Source organism: Crinia signifera, chromosome 4, assembly GCF_055691185.1.
Source record: "Crinia signifera chromosome 4, ASM5569118v1, whole genome shotgun sequence".
Taxonomy (NCBI): domain Eukaryota; kingdom Metazoa; phylum Chordata; class Amphibia; order Anura; family Myobatrachidae; genus Crinia; species Crinia signifera.
The window spans coordinates 232059898-232075523 of record NC_139220.1 but is presented as its reverse complement, the minus strand read 5'-3'; the positions used below and the strand labels follow the sequence as shown (position 1 = coordinate 232075523).

General features: G+C 42.8%; 1 protein-coding gene across 3 annotated transcripts in view; it reads left to right on the top strand.

The window, feature by feature from the left end:
- The window catches only part of ATP8B4 (ATPase phospholipid transporting 8B4 (putative)), a 229095-nt gene that overhangs the window by 201077 nt on the left and 12392 nt on the right, over window positions 1–15626 (top strand). For all 3 annotated transcript variants that reach the window (XM_083183964.1, XM_083183963.1, XM_083183965.1), the window contains 5 exons: window positions 535–646; window positions 1383–1488; window positions 1578–1725; window positions 6936–7119; window positions 9793–10016. In XM_083183964.1, the coding sequence (XP_083040090.1) occupies window positions 535–646; window positions 1383–1488; window positions 1578–1725; window positions 6936–7119; window positions 9793–10016 (774 nt within the window). The remainder of the gene's footprint in view (window positions 1–534; window positions 647–1382; window positions 1489–1577; window positions 1726–6935; window positions 7120–9792; window positions 10017–15626) is intronic.

Here is a 15626-nt window from a genome sequence, read left to right as displayed (position 1 = left end):
GGAGTGTGGTGTCCAGCGCACGGGGGGGGGGGGGGGGGATGGACAGCGCCGCGAGTTGCGGCTGACTAGCTGGTGGGGGCTGCGGCTGACTAGCTGGTGGGGGCTGGGGCGGCCGCCGCCCGCCCCCCTGCCGAAGATTGCCGCAGCCAGGGATAGGGACTCTCTGTCAGGCAGCACGTTTAAAACGTTGGGCGGGCTCCGGCGGGAGGGACCGGGAGGGGGGAAATCACTCACCGAATAGCTGCCTGTGGCTCTGTCTGTCTGTAAAGTGCTTGTTGGCAGATCACTGCAGGCAGCTTCCTTCCAGTTCCTTCCTCCGGCTGGCTCTCCTCTGCGGTAGCTTTATAGCAGGCTGCTGCTGCTGCTGGCCGGCTACAGCTCACTACCGCCCTCCAGTGGCCGGCGCCCTAGGCAAATGCCTAAGCCTGCCTAGTGGTGGCGCCGGCCCTGGAGAAATGTCTGCCTGCTGTAAATAGTCATCTTATTGAATGCATTGCTAAAAACATGGCTGCTGTTTTCATGTATCCGCTGCAGCTACTAGGTGCTACTGCAATTGAAGACAAGCTACAAGAAGGAGTGACAGACACCATTGCTAATCTCCTGCTGGCAAACATTAAGCTGTGGATTCTAACCGGCGACAAGCAGGGTAATGCTGGTCCTTGTATGTATGTACTAGGCTCGTTGTTATTGCAGGCATGCTAACACTAAGCAGAACATGTACAATTTGAGGTTCCTACTACAAATTGAATGATATGACTTTAGGTTTGGTATTGAGTCGTATAAAATGTTACCTGCCATTTCTTTCCATGGTAATGATCTCAGCATCCTTTGGTATGCTACGTGTCTAAGGCAGAAGCCGATATGTCGATAATTCAACATTCTTAATGACCATGATTGCATTGTCATCTATGACCATATCTATATAAAATATAATTACATGCATTTAGTAACTTCTACATATAGCGAGGCTGCCTTCCATATTCACCCCCAGTAATTTATCGAGTGTAATTGAATTCCGGCCATAGTATCTAATGACAATCTGTAGTGATCACTCCACCACTCTATTAAGAAGCCAAGTTTTCCAAATTTTGGAGTGACAGATGAGAGTCCTATTGTATTTATGTATGCTTACTTGAACCCAAAAAGTAAGGAGCTTTCAATGGGCTCTATGTAGTCCTCACTCACACATCTTCATACTTTGATCTCCTCAGGCATAATTCTAAAATACAATATGGTGCACCTAACAGAGTAAATACAATAAATTACATTAGAGTAAATTTATGTTATATCTAAATATACAGTATTTACAGTCCATCCTTCCTCCTGTTTAGTTTTCACTCTATTGCATATTGTGTTCACTGTAAATGTACTTACTTCCATAGAAACTGCAATGAACATTGGTTACTCTTGCCACATGCTCACCGATGACATGAATGATATTTTTATAGTATCTGGTCGTACAGTAACAGAGGTGCGAGAGGAACTGAGGTACTAGATTCCGTCCTTATTTCTTTCACAATGCATGGAACCATCTTTCCTTTTGCAGTGCAGCATACATTATTATCTTTGTATATCAGGAAAGCTAAAGAGGCCACCTTCGGGCAGAGTAGGAACCTCTACAATGGCCATCAATTCTCTGAGAAAACAAACGATGTAAAGCTAGAATCTGTGTATGAGGAAACGGTTACTGGTGAATTTGCTTTGGTCATAAATGGTCACAGCCTGGTAAGTAGCCCCTACATTTTTAAAGTTCCATGTATTTTCTATTGTTCTGTGTGGTGACCAGCACAAAATCGCTCAGAATGTAATATTAAGGGCGAGATGTAATAGGATGAGATTTTTAGTAAGGTTATGAAATCGCACCATATCCAAACCTCCCAACATGACCCTCTCCAGGAGGGACACAATGCTCTGTTTCTGGACTTTTCTCTGAATGTATGATTACCATCACCTGTGACAAACAGGGTAATTGATAAGAAAAGTGTTTTTCAACACAGGTGATGGCAGTTATTCATTCAGAGGGAAGTCCAGAAACAGAGCATTGTGTCCCTCCTGGATAGGGTTATGTTGGGAGGTATGCCATATCTCATGGTTAGAATTCACAGTTTTTTTGCCTAATTCGCAAATGTAATAGAATGAGATCTTTCGGGTAGAAATGGAATTCGCATGTGATTTAGTGCGATTTTTAGTAACGTAAATGTGCAATTTTTAGTAATGAAAATGTGATTTTTTTTTGACGTATGGTTTTTAGTAATGGTAATGTGTGATTTTTTTAAACATGGAAGTGTGTGGTATGTAGTTTAAAAAAAAAAAGCATAGGGGTCCCCATATTTCTGAAACCAGCCCTGGGATCTTGGACCGGTCCTGGTTCCAAAAATGCAGGGGATATATATAAAAACAAATAGTAGTAGTCCGGCACTCCAGCAACCAGCAATACTTGGACGGGTGCCCCCAATAAACCAGCCTGGCAAGGGAAGGTTCAATACAGCATACTTGAGAGAAAGTGGCACTCACGTCACTGGCATAATAGACGACACGTAGTCATAAGTCTAATCAACATTTCGGTAATTTATTATACCGTCTTCAGGATATGACATACAGTAAAAACACTCACCTTATATAACATGAACACCCCGTGAACACACCACGCCGGCAGCCGCGCGCCACACTCGCCGTCAGAACCAGAGGGCGGGGGGAGCGCACGGAGCGCCAGGACGCACAACGGCGTAACCTGGCAACCAGCCACCATGACGTACGGAGCCCACCATGACGTACGGAGCATAGGGACGCCATCCGGTATCCCCGGCAACCGTCAGCCATTACATATATATGCATTACAATACAATACACGGAAAGGCATATAAATACAAAAATTGGACAAAAGCGCAATATCAAAAAAAGAAGAGTAGAAGAATGTATTATCATACGATATAACTACCAACAACTGCATAGTCGAATGATCAATTACAGAAAGCAGGACAATGATAAGTACTCATTCAGCCCCTTGGGGCTGATGGTGTTGAGGTGATGGATCCAGTAGCTTTCACGTTTAAGCAGAGCTAGATTGCGGTCACCCCCACGTCTTAGCGGGGCTACCCAATCAATCATCCTGTACTTTAAGCTAGACAATGAATGTTTAAAAAGCGCAAAATGTCTAGTGACAGGTTGTTCGCTGACACCGCTAGAAATAGCAGCTTTAATCGCAGATCTGTGTGCAGCCATACGGTCCTAGGAACCTACATTGAGTCTTTCCAATGTAGGACAAGCCGCATGGGCACACGATCTGGTAGACCGTATATGTAGAATTACAGTCTAATGAATATTTAATGTGGTAAATTTTACCGGTATGTGGGTGGGGAAATACATCACCCCCAATCAGAAATTTACAAGTGGTACATTGGCATCTAATGCACCCTAATTTCTTCTTTAAAAAAGATTTGACTGGTTCTTTACCCATTCCTGTTACATCTGCTTTAACTAACAAGTCACGTAAATTACTGTTCCTCTTGAAGCAGGGCATGATAGCATGATTCTGCAAACCCAATGAATTATCAGTCTGTATTAAGGGCCTTGTTCCTTAACAAATTGAATACCGTGGGTGCAGTACCCGAGGGGGCGTGGCTTGTGAGTGTTGACGTCACAAGCCTCTATACCATCATACCCCACACCCTTGGTATTCAGGCTGTACGGAGGATCTTGGTGTCCAATTCTGAATTGTCAGCTGCCTTTATTGATTTCTTATTGCAACTGTTATCTTTTGTGTTGACTAAAAATTATTTTTTATTTGACGGGTCGTTCTATCTACAGGTAGCTGGGTGTGCCATGGGCAGTTCCGTGGCCCCCAGCTACGCTAACTGTTTTATGTTTGGCATCAAACATGATATTTTTTTCTCTGACTCTGCTATTAGCTCATCTGTTTTGTTTTATTCACGCTTTATTGACGATCTGTTTTTAATCTGGACGGGCCCTCAACAAGCCTTTCTTGATGTAATAGATCGTCAAAATGCTTCTGACAGTACTGTTAAACTTACTGCTACGATGAGCCAATCACAGATTAGCTATCTTGACGTATCTGTATCTTGCAACGGAGGAGTTATCTCCACGTCTGTGTTCACTAAATTAACTGATAGAAACACGTTCCTCCATAGATCTAGTTGTCATCCAGACAAACTCAAACTGGGTTTACCATATTCTCAGATGGTGCGCATCTGCCGTATAAATAGTGACCCGAATGTATCATGTGCCCAAATTGATTTATTGATTGACAAATTCTGCCTAAGGGGGTATGATAGATCTTCCTTGTTGAAAAATAAAATAAAAGCTTTGGCATTATCTAGAGAGGATTTGCTAAAGCAACATCCTAAAAAATCTCTAGATAATAGGTTACCGTTTGTCTCTAAATTTAATACTCAATCTGAACAGATTACCAAAATCATTAGATAATCATGGCCCTTAATACAGACTGGTAATTCATTGGGTTTGCAGAATCATGCTATCATGCCCTGCTTCAAGAGGAACAGTAATTTACGTGACTTGTTAGTTAAAGCAGATGTAACAGGAATGGGTAAAGAACCAGTCAAATCTTTTTTAAAGAAGAAATTAGGGTGCATTAGATGCCAGTGTACCACTTGTAAATTTCTGATTGGGGGTGATGTATTTCCCCACCCACATACCGGTAAAATTTACCACATTAAATATTCATTAGACTGTAATTCTACATATACGGTCTACCAGATCGTGTGCCCATGCGGCTTGTCCTACATTGGAAAGACTCAATGTAGGTTCAAGGACCGTATGGCTGCACACAGATCTGCGATTAAAGCTGCTATTTCTAGCGGTGTCAGCGAACAACCTGTCGCTAGACATTTTGCGCTTTTTAAACATTCATTGTCTAGCTTAAAGTACAGGATGATTGATTGGGTAGCCCCGCTAAGACGTGGGGGTGACCGCAATCTAGCTCTGCTTAAACGTGAAAGCTACTGGATCCATCACCTCAACACCATCAGCCCCAAGGGGCTGAATGAGTACTTATCATTGTCCTGCTTTCTATAATTGATCATTCGACTATGCAGTTGTTGGTAGTTATATCGTATGATAATACATTCTTCTACTCTTTTCCTGTAATTATGAGTAATTGCTACTTCTCTATTACTGTTTAATTATATTGTCCTGATATTCTTGTATTTTTGATATTGCGCTTTTGTCCAATTTTTGTATTTATATGCCTTTCCGTGTATTGTATTGTAATGTATATATATGTAATGGCTGACGGTTGCCGGGGATACCGGATGGCGTCCCTATGCTCCGTACGTCATGGTGGCTGGTTGCCAGGTTACGCCGTTGTGCGTCCTGGTGCTCCGTGCGCTCCCCCCGCCCTCTGGTTCTGACGGCGAGTGTGGCGCGCGGCTGCCGGCGTGGTGTGTTCACGGGGTGTTCATGTTATATAAGGTGAGTGTTTTTACTGTATGTCATATCCTGAAGACGGTATAATAAATTACCGAAACGTTGATTAGACTTATGACTACGTGTCGTCTATTATGCCAGTGACGTGAGTGCCACTTTCTCTCAAGTATGCTATATATATATCTATATATATATATATAGATATATATATATAGATATATATACGCTTGAGGTATGACTGTCAGGATTTTATCCTCCTGCTCAGTTTGCATTATCTGTACTGTAATTAGGCATTTTTTATTACTGTCAGAATGGAACTGTTATTGCACATCAGTATTGTATAATTTATATGGAGCTGCTTTGCAGCTGCTTGTGTATCCTTTGTGTTATTAAGAGCACAGACTGACCTTAAAAAGTATTTAAATGGAGTCCTGATATCCCATGTACCGTGGTTAAAGATCTCTCCAGTGGGATTCCAGTAAATCAAAAGCTCACAGCCTTGCCAGAGAACTTTGGGAGTGTGTTTCTTGTACTAGTATTGGAAAAGTGAATGCTGAGGAGGACAGCTATAATCTAATATTTCATCTCATCGTTATGTTTGACCTAATGGTCTAAATGATGATAAAATGTTCCACTGGGAAGCCACTAGTAGAGAACTAAATACTAAAGTTAAGAGATCCTCCTCAGTGGACATACAGTACATATACAAATGTAACCTTTTCCTTGATATGTGTGTGTTTGTGTGTGTGTGTGTGCGTGCGTGTAGAACTCCTTTCTTGCGCTACAGTGTAATATTATTCCGTACTCGGCTGCCTGACCCACTTAGATTCCCTGTTGATCAGAATCACACAGATATACACAAAAATAGTAGGGTGGCACCTGATGTCTATGGGCCATATTCAATGCGACCGGAGACGGGGTTAAACGGCGAGGATCGTCAAAAACATACGAACCCCGCACCCCGCACCGTATTCAACAATCCAGAGGAATCCTCGCTGTCATAGGATTTTTTTTTTTTGCTTTTACAGTTAAAGGGACAGTGTTTTAGATGACTGATAATAATTAAATGTACGTTCCCATGTATATAATGCACAAATAAATGACATTTTCAGAGAAGGTGAGATAAGGATGCATGGTAGATACTCTTGTGCACAGCAGACTTCCTGTCAGTAATCTGATTGAAGTAGATGGCAGTCATACTTTTTGTAATTTGAAATAGCTGGGTATATGTGACAGTGCAGACATGAAAAGAGCAACAGCTTAGGAGAAAAAAAAAAGTATATGGTGCAATATACCGTAGGATGGTTCTTACCTAAGCCTACTGTTGTTCATTGGGGATTGGTACTAAATCCCGGCGGTCGGAATCCCGTCGTTCAAAATCCCGACACCGGAATCCCAACCGCCGAAATCCCGACAAGGGGGGGACGTGTATCGCCCCCCCTTGCGGGCTCGCTGCGCTCTATGATGTGTTGTTGAGGCTGAAATAGTTACTACAGGTAAATGAATACAGTGATTAATTGTCTTTTCCCCAGGCTCATGCCCTGGAAGCAGACATGGAAAAGGATTTCCTGGAGATTGCATGCATGTGCAAGACTGTGATCTGCTGCAGAGTGACTCCTCTTCAGAAAGCGCAAGTGGTGGAGCTTGTGAAAAAGTATAAAAAAGCAGTTACTTTGGCCATTGGGGATGGCGCGAATGACATCAGCATGATAAAAAGTAAGCCAGTAAAAATCAGTTTAAGACTTGTTTAACGGATCATATTAAACAAGAAAACAGATGATCTATCAGTTCAATTCTAGACGCTATATATAAGACTTTGCAAGAGGTTCAGCCATATTTTTACTATTTTAGGGAACTGAATGTTTCTTTTTAGGTGTAATTTAAGTTAATTGATTTAAGTTGATTAGATGAAAATTAAACTCATCCTTTATCGTTCAGTCTTAAACAGGAATGTGTTCCCTATCAAGGGTGATACTGTCTCAGTGTTCTAGGTAATACATGTTACAGGAGGAAAGGTCACAGAACCTACTTATGCTACACGTTGGGTTCATTTTGGTAATATTTAGCTCTATGTATCTACAATATCTATTTATCTACAGTAGATATATAGATCTATTGTATCTATATATCTACAGTACAGTATTTATCATATCAAATGTGTTTTCTTACATTACTATCTATAACATCTCTCTAGGATAGGCCCAGGTTTTCTGCATGTGTAGCTGGAAATTATGGGCTCTGGCACTATTCACATGTTTATATTTTCCAGCTGAGCACAATAAAATAAACTAGTGTGTGTGTGTGTGTGTGTGTGTGTGTGTGTGTGTGTGTGTGTGTGTGTGTGTGTGTGTGTGTGTGTATGTATAAATATATATATATATATATATATTAGTAAGCCCTCTCGAAGCAAATGCTTTGAAACCTAGGCCCTTATTCTGATTGATGCGGACTTTACCGCGTTCTTACGGATAGCGTCTTTACGGCGTCTGCGCATGCGTGGAGAACGCTACGCGCATGTGCCACGCCTTGACTCGGTACCAGTTCGGACAAAGCCCGTCCAAAACTGGTCCCCGCAATCAGTCGGGAAATAGGGGCGTATTATGGGCGTCATGCGGAATGACACATGGGCGTAGTTTCAAAGTGGGCAAAACGGGGCGGAAACATGGGCGGACACGGGGGAGTACACTTATGTTGGGGGGCGTACATTCGGAAACCACTCCGAATGCACGCGAGCAAAAAGGGCTGAAATGTGCGGTGTCCACAAGTGTACTATTGCTTTGCGGACACCACTCGTTCATGCGGTAGGCGAACGTACGCCTAATGACTACAACCATTAACACCTGAACCCAATAGAATCTACTCCTTTACTCATTACTCACTAATAGGACGCTTGTCAGTGCTTTAATTGAAACCATTGCACTTCAATTGCTGTAAGGGTTAATGTGTGCAATGCATGTGTTAGGCATGCTTGTAAGGATATATTGGAATCTAATTGATTCCATTTCCAAATAAGCAGTTTGTTATGAGGATAGGTAATTGAATAAGTGGGTCATGTGATGTATTGCAGAATATACATAATAGTGGGTTGTTTGGCGTAAATACTCCGCTTACGTGCGGCAGCACCGCTTGGCTCCCGGTCGGATGCGGTATTCCCGAGCATACTCTGTAATACTCTGTAATACCGTGCCGAATCGGAGTGTTTCTCCCGCACACGCATGGTTTGTATGTCGTCCGTAAACACGCCCTGTTCTTAAAGAGTGAGTCCGTCCGAATGCGGAGGACACGTGGGCGTTTCTACGGACGATGGCCGCACGCGGCAAAACACCGTGGCGTGCGGACCGCTCCGTAAGAATGCGGGAATTTCCGCACAGATCAGAATAAGGGCCCTAGTCTGCTGCCTTGCCTCTGTGTTTATACATGTGTGAGAAAGAGATGTAGAGTAGTTTCACTCTCTGCCCAACAGATGGCAGCGTTTCAGAGACACACATATGGACACTAGACATACAGTATATACAAATGCTATGCACAGCACAGGAAGCAGGAACCCCGGGACAAGGGTTCACCTAAACATGGCATGGCACTGGAACAGTAGTATACAGTATATATATATATATATATATATATGGTACTTATGTACTAACTGGGCTGCCGATTTTGAAATCGGGTCCATCGCATCGCATCCGACCATATCGCATGCGATGCGATGGACCCGATTTTTCCATAGGATTCAATGTTAAAATGGACTGAGTCCATTTTAACATGGAATTCAATGGGAAAAGGGGTCCTTTTCATACCCCTACTATCCAAGTGGGCATGGAGTTGGATATAAACCTGTGGCGAGCGTAGCGAGCCACCGAGCCCGAAGCGCGGCGAGCGTAGCGAGCCCCGCGAGGGGACACAGAATACCGTCCCCTCGCGGGGCTCACTTCGCTCGCCACGCTTCGGGCTCGGTGGCTCGCTACGCTCGCCACAGGTTTATATCCAACTCCATGCCCACTTGGATAGTAGGGGTATGAAAAGGACCCCTTTTCCCATTGAATTCCATGTTAAAATGGACTCAGTCCATTTTAACATTGAATCCTATGGAAAAATCGGGTCATCGCATCGCATGCGATATGGTCGTATGCGATGCGATATCGCATCGCATCGCATCTGATTGTATGCCTTAAGTTAAGGCATACAATCAAAAAATCGGCAGCCCAGATAATACATAAGTACCATATATATATATATATATATATATATATATATATATGTATATATATATGTGTGTATAGGTGTGTGAATATATGTTTATGTGTTCGTGTGTGTGTGTGTCTCTGTCTGGTGCTGTGATGTTAATGATTTTTCTCTCCTAATTGAATTGTTTTCTCATTTTAATGATTGCAGGTGCGCACATAGGAGTTGGCATCAGTGGACAGGAGGGCATGCAGGCAGTTTTAGCCAGTGATTACTCATTTGCTCAGTTTAGATATCTACAAAGACTCCTCCTAGTTCATGGGCGCTGGTCATACTTTCGAATGTGTAAATTCCTATGCTATTTTTTCTATAAAAATTTTGCCTTCACGCTAGTGCATTTCTGGTTCGGATTCTTCTGTGGGTTCTCTGCGCAGGTGAGTGCTTGTTGCACATAATGAGAATGTAAGCAATAGTGCGAATTAAATCAAGACAACCCTAAATGTATTGTAACAACAGTTGTTCTTCCATGTTTAACATTTTACTCACAGTCCAGTCCACAGATTTATTGATGTGATATATTTACAGATAATTTAGAAAACATTTCTTAACATACTCAACTGTTTGAGAATTACAGTACGTTGTCATATATCTGAAGGAGCATCATAGTACAGGAGAAGCTAAAATGGCCACCAAGCCGGAGGCTCTCACAATTTTGTTAACTATCTTATTCTTACGCCCAGGGGACCTTTAATGTTTGATAGTATGTGTATTTCGACAGTCATAGGGAACTTAAGAAAGAGAACTACAGATATGTCCATCTTCATTTCTCCCACCACTATTTGCAGGGGCAATTGGTTTGCTTCGATTACAGTGCCACTGTGTGGACATGTGTAAATAGTCACACCCACCGTCCATAGGAAATACTTTGTATGATGGCAGGTGCAACTATCTTGTAGGTTCCCTCGCACCTCTCCAATCCATTCTTAACGTTGCTGCTAGGCTCATCTTCCTCTCCCGCCGCTCTACCTCCGCCTCCCCCCTTTGTCTATCTCTTCACTGGCTCCCCATTCCTTTCCGAGTTTTCTTTAAACTCCTCACCACCACCTACAAGGCTCTCTCCTCCTCCACAGCTCCCTACCTCTCTTCACTGATCTCTATCCACACTCCCTCCCGTCCTCTTCGCTCCATCGCTGACCGCCGACTGACCTCTCACCTAATCACCTCCTCCCACTCCCGTGTCCAAGATTTCTCTCGCGCTGCCCCCCTGCACTGGAACAACCTCCCGCCACCCATCAGGCTTTCTGATTCCCTTACCTCCTTCAAGCGCTCCCTCAAAACCCACTTTTTTCGACTAGCCTATCCCTCCTCCTAACCTCTTTTGATCCTCCTATCCTGCCTCCGTTCCCCTCCGTTCCTACTTATCCTATTGTATTTCGTTCGTCCACCCACCTATTTTTAGTCTGTTAACTCTTATGAGTAGGGCCCTCCTTCCTCACGTACTCACCCTACCACCTTACCTCACCTGTCCTCCTGTCCTGTTCTTCCCTTCCTCTACTTCATCTTCAGTCTTCTCGACAATTTCCACACCTACTTCTAAACTGATGCTGATTCTAGTTCTACCAGCTATACCCCTATTTATACTGTATTTTTCAACACACCCTGTACGTTACCTTGTAATTTGTTTTTTTTGTTTGCTATGTACGGCGCTGCGGACACTTTGCGGCGCCTTATAAATAAACGTACTACTACTAGGTTCTGTCACAATTCGAGTAAATAGTGGCAGCGATAGGGGGGGACACTCATCTGTGCTTATACTCAGGGTTGCCACCAGAAAGTCTGCGACCCACTTCAGATGAAACACAGGTGTAGCATGTAGCTCTGACAAAGTTACTGTATGATAGGGGTGTTGGCAGGGTTGGAGAGAGAGAAGGGGTTGGGCCTATACCATGGGGATTGGTGGTTAGATAAACCCATAGAGAAATGTATTGTTTGGTAGCAGGTGTGACTATCTTGTAGGTTCTGTCACAATGCAAGTACATAATGGCAGTGATAGGGGGGGGGGGGGGAGACATCTGTGCTTATACCCAGGGTTGCCACAAGAAAATCTGTGACCCACTACAAATGAAACACAGGTGTAGCATGTAGCTCTGGGAATGTTATGATAGGGGTGTTGGCAGGGCAGTGACTGGGAGGGGGTCGGAGACAGAGAAGGGGGTGGGGTCTATAGCATAGGTTTTGGTGGTTAGATAAACCCATAGAGATTGCATTGTGTGATAGCAGGTGCAACTATCTTGTAGGTGCTGTCACAATGTGAGTACATAGTGGCAGCGATAGGGGAGGGGGGACACATCTGTGCTTATACCCAGGGTTGCCACCAGTCTGCTACCCACTACAGAGGAGACACAGGTGTAGCATAAAACTCTGGAACCCAGATCAAGTACATGCTCTGATGCCCTTCCACACATTACTAACATCCGCCCCATTCTTATTTAGAAATTCCCACATCACATACACATACAGCTACATACAATTTGTTAAATGCAATTACATTTTTTTTGTAGATGGTCAGGTATTACTTCTTATGAGACTTACCCATACAATGCATGACATCCGGGAGTATTGATTGCGATAGCACAGTTATAGTTGATGGTAACCCTTTCAAGTGAGAAGTCCAAAAGATTTCTCAAAGAAAAATGTGTGCTTACAGTTATATTGGCAGTGAACACAATCTTGCATGCATTCATACAGTACACCCTACTTCTACTACCACCAGCCAGGGAGTGGGGAGTCAAAGTTATGATGGTGGTGTTGGCAGGGTCAGAAACAGGGAAGGAGGTGGGGTCTGAAGCATGGGGATTGGTTGTTAGATAGACCCATAGAGATTGGTGGCCATAGGAACACTTGGGGAGAGTGAACCAGAGGCAGACTAAGGGAGGGATAAGAAAAGAGGGTTACTTGTGGAAGAAGGGGGCAAAGACACACTTGGAGTGGGGGTAGAGTCACACCTGGGGAGAAAGGGGGACAGATACACATTTGGGAAACTTCTTTCATTGTGCAACTCTATTATTGGACAGTATGGCAGGTACAACAAGAGCAGGCAGGTACAATGGAGGAGAATAGTTGTGCGTTAGGAATAGGAGTAGATGTTAGACTGAAGTTTTCATTTTCCTTTGAGAGGAGAACCTGACAGTGTCAGCGTGCCGGGAGAGCAGCAGTTCTCTGATGATCCCTACAGCAATCTACTTTTCTCTTACATCTGATCCAGAGTACACTGTGGTAATTGCTGTAGGTTAGGGGGCTAGTACAGAAGTACAGTATGAAGAAAATTACTCTGTCCCCCACCTCACTGGACCCTCAGTAAGGCATATTTTAGCTAGCTAGTGTTTCTTTTATTTTTATTTCTCTTGTGATATCATTAAACGATGCCACTACTGAGGCTTTTATCAACATGTCATCATGCAATGTTATTGCATGCATGACATCAAGATATCATTATGCAAAAACCAAAGGGCGATGGTCAAAATACCGACAAGCTCAAAATCCTAACAGTGTCAAAATGCAGACAGGGTCGAAATACAAACATTTACAATGTTGACTGGTTAAAAAAGTCAACATGAAGTTTTCATGATTTTTCTTTGAAACCAACTGGTTCTTACTTCATGATCCAAGTGGGCATAAAGTTAGATTATAATAGTGTGCTAAGGGCAGCGAGCCATGCAAGAGGACATTGTACACTTATATAGTATCCATGTCGACGTCCATGTTGACCTAGACATCCAAAATAGTTATAAGCAACTGATGACATTGAATGGGACGAGATATCCTGACTTTTAGTCAAAAAACGGGTGAAAAAAAATGTTTTTTTTTCTGAAACTTAATAGGATGCGAATTGCGGTAAAAATCGCACTTTTTGCTGAGAAAAACGCACATTCTGACTTGTTGAATTTTCAACCCACTTTGCATTCAGATGTTTTTTCATTATAAAGCATACAACTCGCAAATTTAAAAGGATGCGATTTTGGAAAAAACGTTAATAAAGATCGCAACACAAATAGACCAAGTTCTGAGAGACAAGTTTGACAGACAGTGCAATCTATGCATTGTTCTGTCCCAAAAAATGTGTAAAAAAAAAAAAAATTTTAACGGCATGGTTTCCCCCTCATGAGCAAAACCAGCCCTGAGCTCAAAGAGCCGGTCCTGGTTTCAAAAAATCACAAACCAAAGCAAATAGGGTTCCCCTTCATTTTTAAAAACCAGCACCAGGCTCAAGGGCCAGTCCTGGTTCCAAAATACGGGGGACAAAATGAGTAGGGGTCTCCCATTTTTCAAGAACCTGCACCGGGCCCAACCAGCCAGCAGGGTAATGCCGCAGCCAGGGGTAAACTTTTTATAAAAGTTCCCCCGGCCAAAGCATTGACCCCATGACCGGTCAGCCTGGGCAGGGATCCTAGGGAAGAAATTTCAATTCCCGATCATAATTGGCAGGTGGGCGGGCCTAACTCCCAGTCTGTGGGTGGAGCCACAGATGTAAACAGAAGATCGCAGTGTCTGTACAATCAAGGGGACCCCTATATGCTTTGCCCCCTGATTTTATGAAACCAGGCCTGGCTCTTTGAGCCCGGGGCTGGTTATGCTCAGGAGGGGGACCCCACGCCATTTTTTCACAAAAAAATTCACATTACCATGTCTCAAAAATCGCACATGTCTACAAATTTGCACATTTTCATGACTACAATTTGCAAATTTTCATGTGAAAAAATCGCACCATATCGCACTTTTCACCCACAAATTCGCATTTCATGAAATAGTTGATTTTTTTTTATTCCGATTTCGGAAAATGTGATAATGTGCAATTTCAGAATCTTACTAAAATTTGCATCCCGTTAAATGTCTCCAAACGTGTACTTTTTGACCTGTCAACATCTTAAATGTCGCCATTTTGTTTGTGTCAGCATTTGGGCCCTGTCGAGATTTTGAGGATCGGCCAATAGTTGTCGGGATTTTGACCATCAGGTTTTTGACTGTCATTGCTGAACCCTTTCATAGTTATGGTTGTCTTTTCTTCATGCAGCTTAGTTTTGCAAAAGCTGAGGTTCAGTTGAAGTGAGCGTGGTTCTAAGGGGTGGGGCTATTTTTCTACTCTTTTCATGCCTACTCCTGTGCAATCTCTCTAATCCAGAGTCATGACCACAGTATCCCCAGATAACAATGGGTTCCACTTTATTATCGCTGCATATACTGTAGCAGGACAGCGATGCACACGCAGAGTGGCATGCCACCTTATATGTATCCCTAGCTGGCTCCCACAGACTTCAAAGGTCAGTGGTATGCAGTTGCCAATACCTTTATTTTTTTCTTTGTTTAATTTTAGATTTTTATAACTAGTATCGGAAACACAAAACATAACTTAAACAGAAACATAAACTTCTCCATTTAAAAAAAAAATTCTTATATCAACTTTGTACCCTTTAGGTGACCACGACACCTTTTACATGCAAGAACAAAACATTTATTATAGCACCAACTGTTGCCAGCACATGCCACAAACCCTTCAGCAATAAACTCATAAAAATGAAAAGTAAGGCAGATTTTGAACATTTCAATCTCAGTAACCTTTTCCAAGGTTCTGTGAACAGGTTAATCATTTGCCTACAGGTTACAGAATGTCTATTTTTCCAGAAGAGACTAGTCGTCATTTGTTAGTGATTGCGCCTCATAGATCAAAAGTGATCCCTATGTAGTCTGATATTAATTATCCAATTAGGCAAAGAGCTGGACTTGGTTTTTTTTTCTTTCTTTTGGCAAATGGTTGGAGGAGAAAAATCTCCATGGGTGGCTTTTTAATGAAATTAAATTGGCGTGCATTAACCGCCAAGACTATCAGACGCAGATAAAGCTGCGAGTAGCCATATTGGTCAGTACAGAAATAGAATCCTTGGCAGTCACTGACACATTTTATGGGCTCAAAAAGAGACCAAAATAGGCAAACTTGCAAATAAGATAAATGATGTATTGCTAATGGTTGCATCATCCTTCAATGCTTA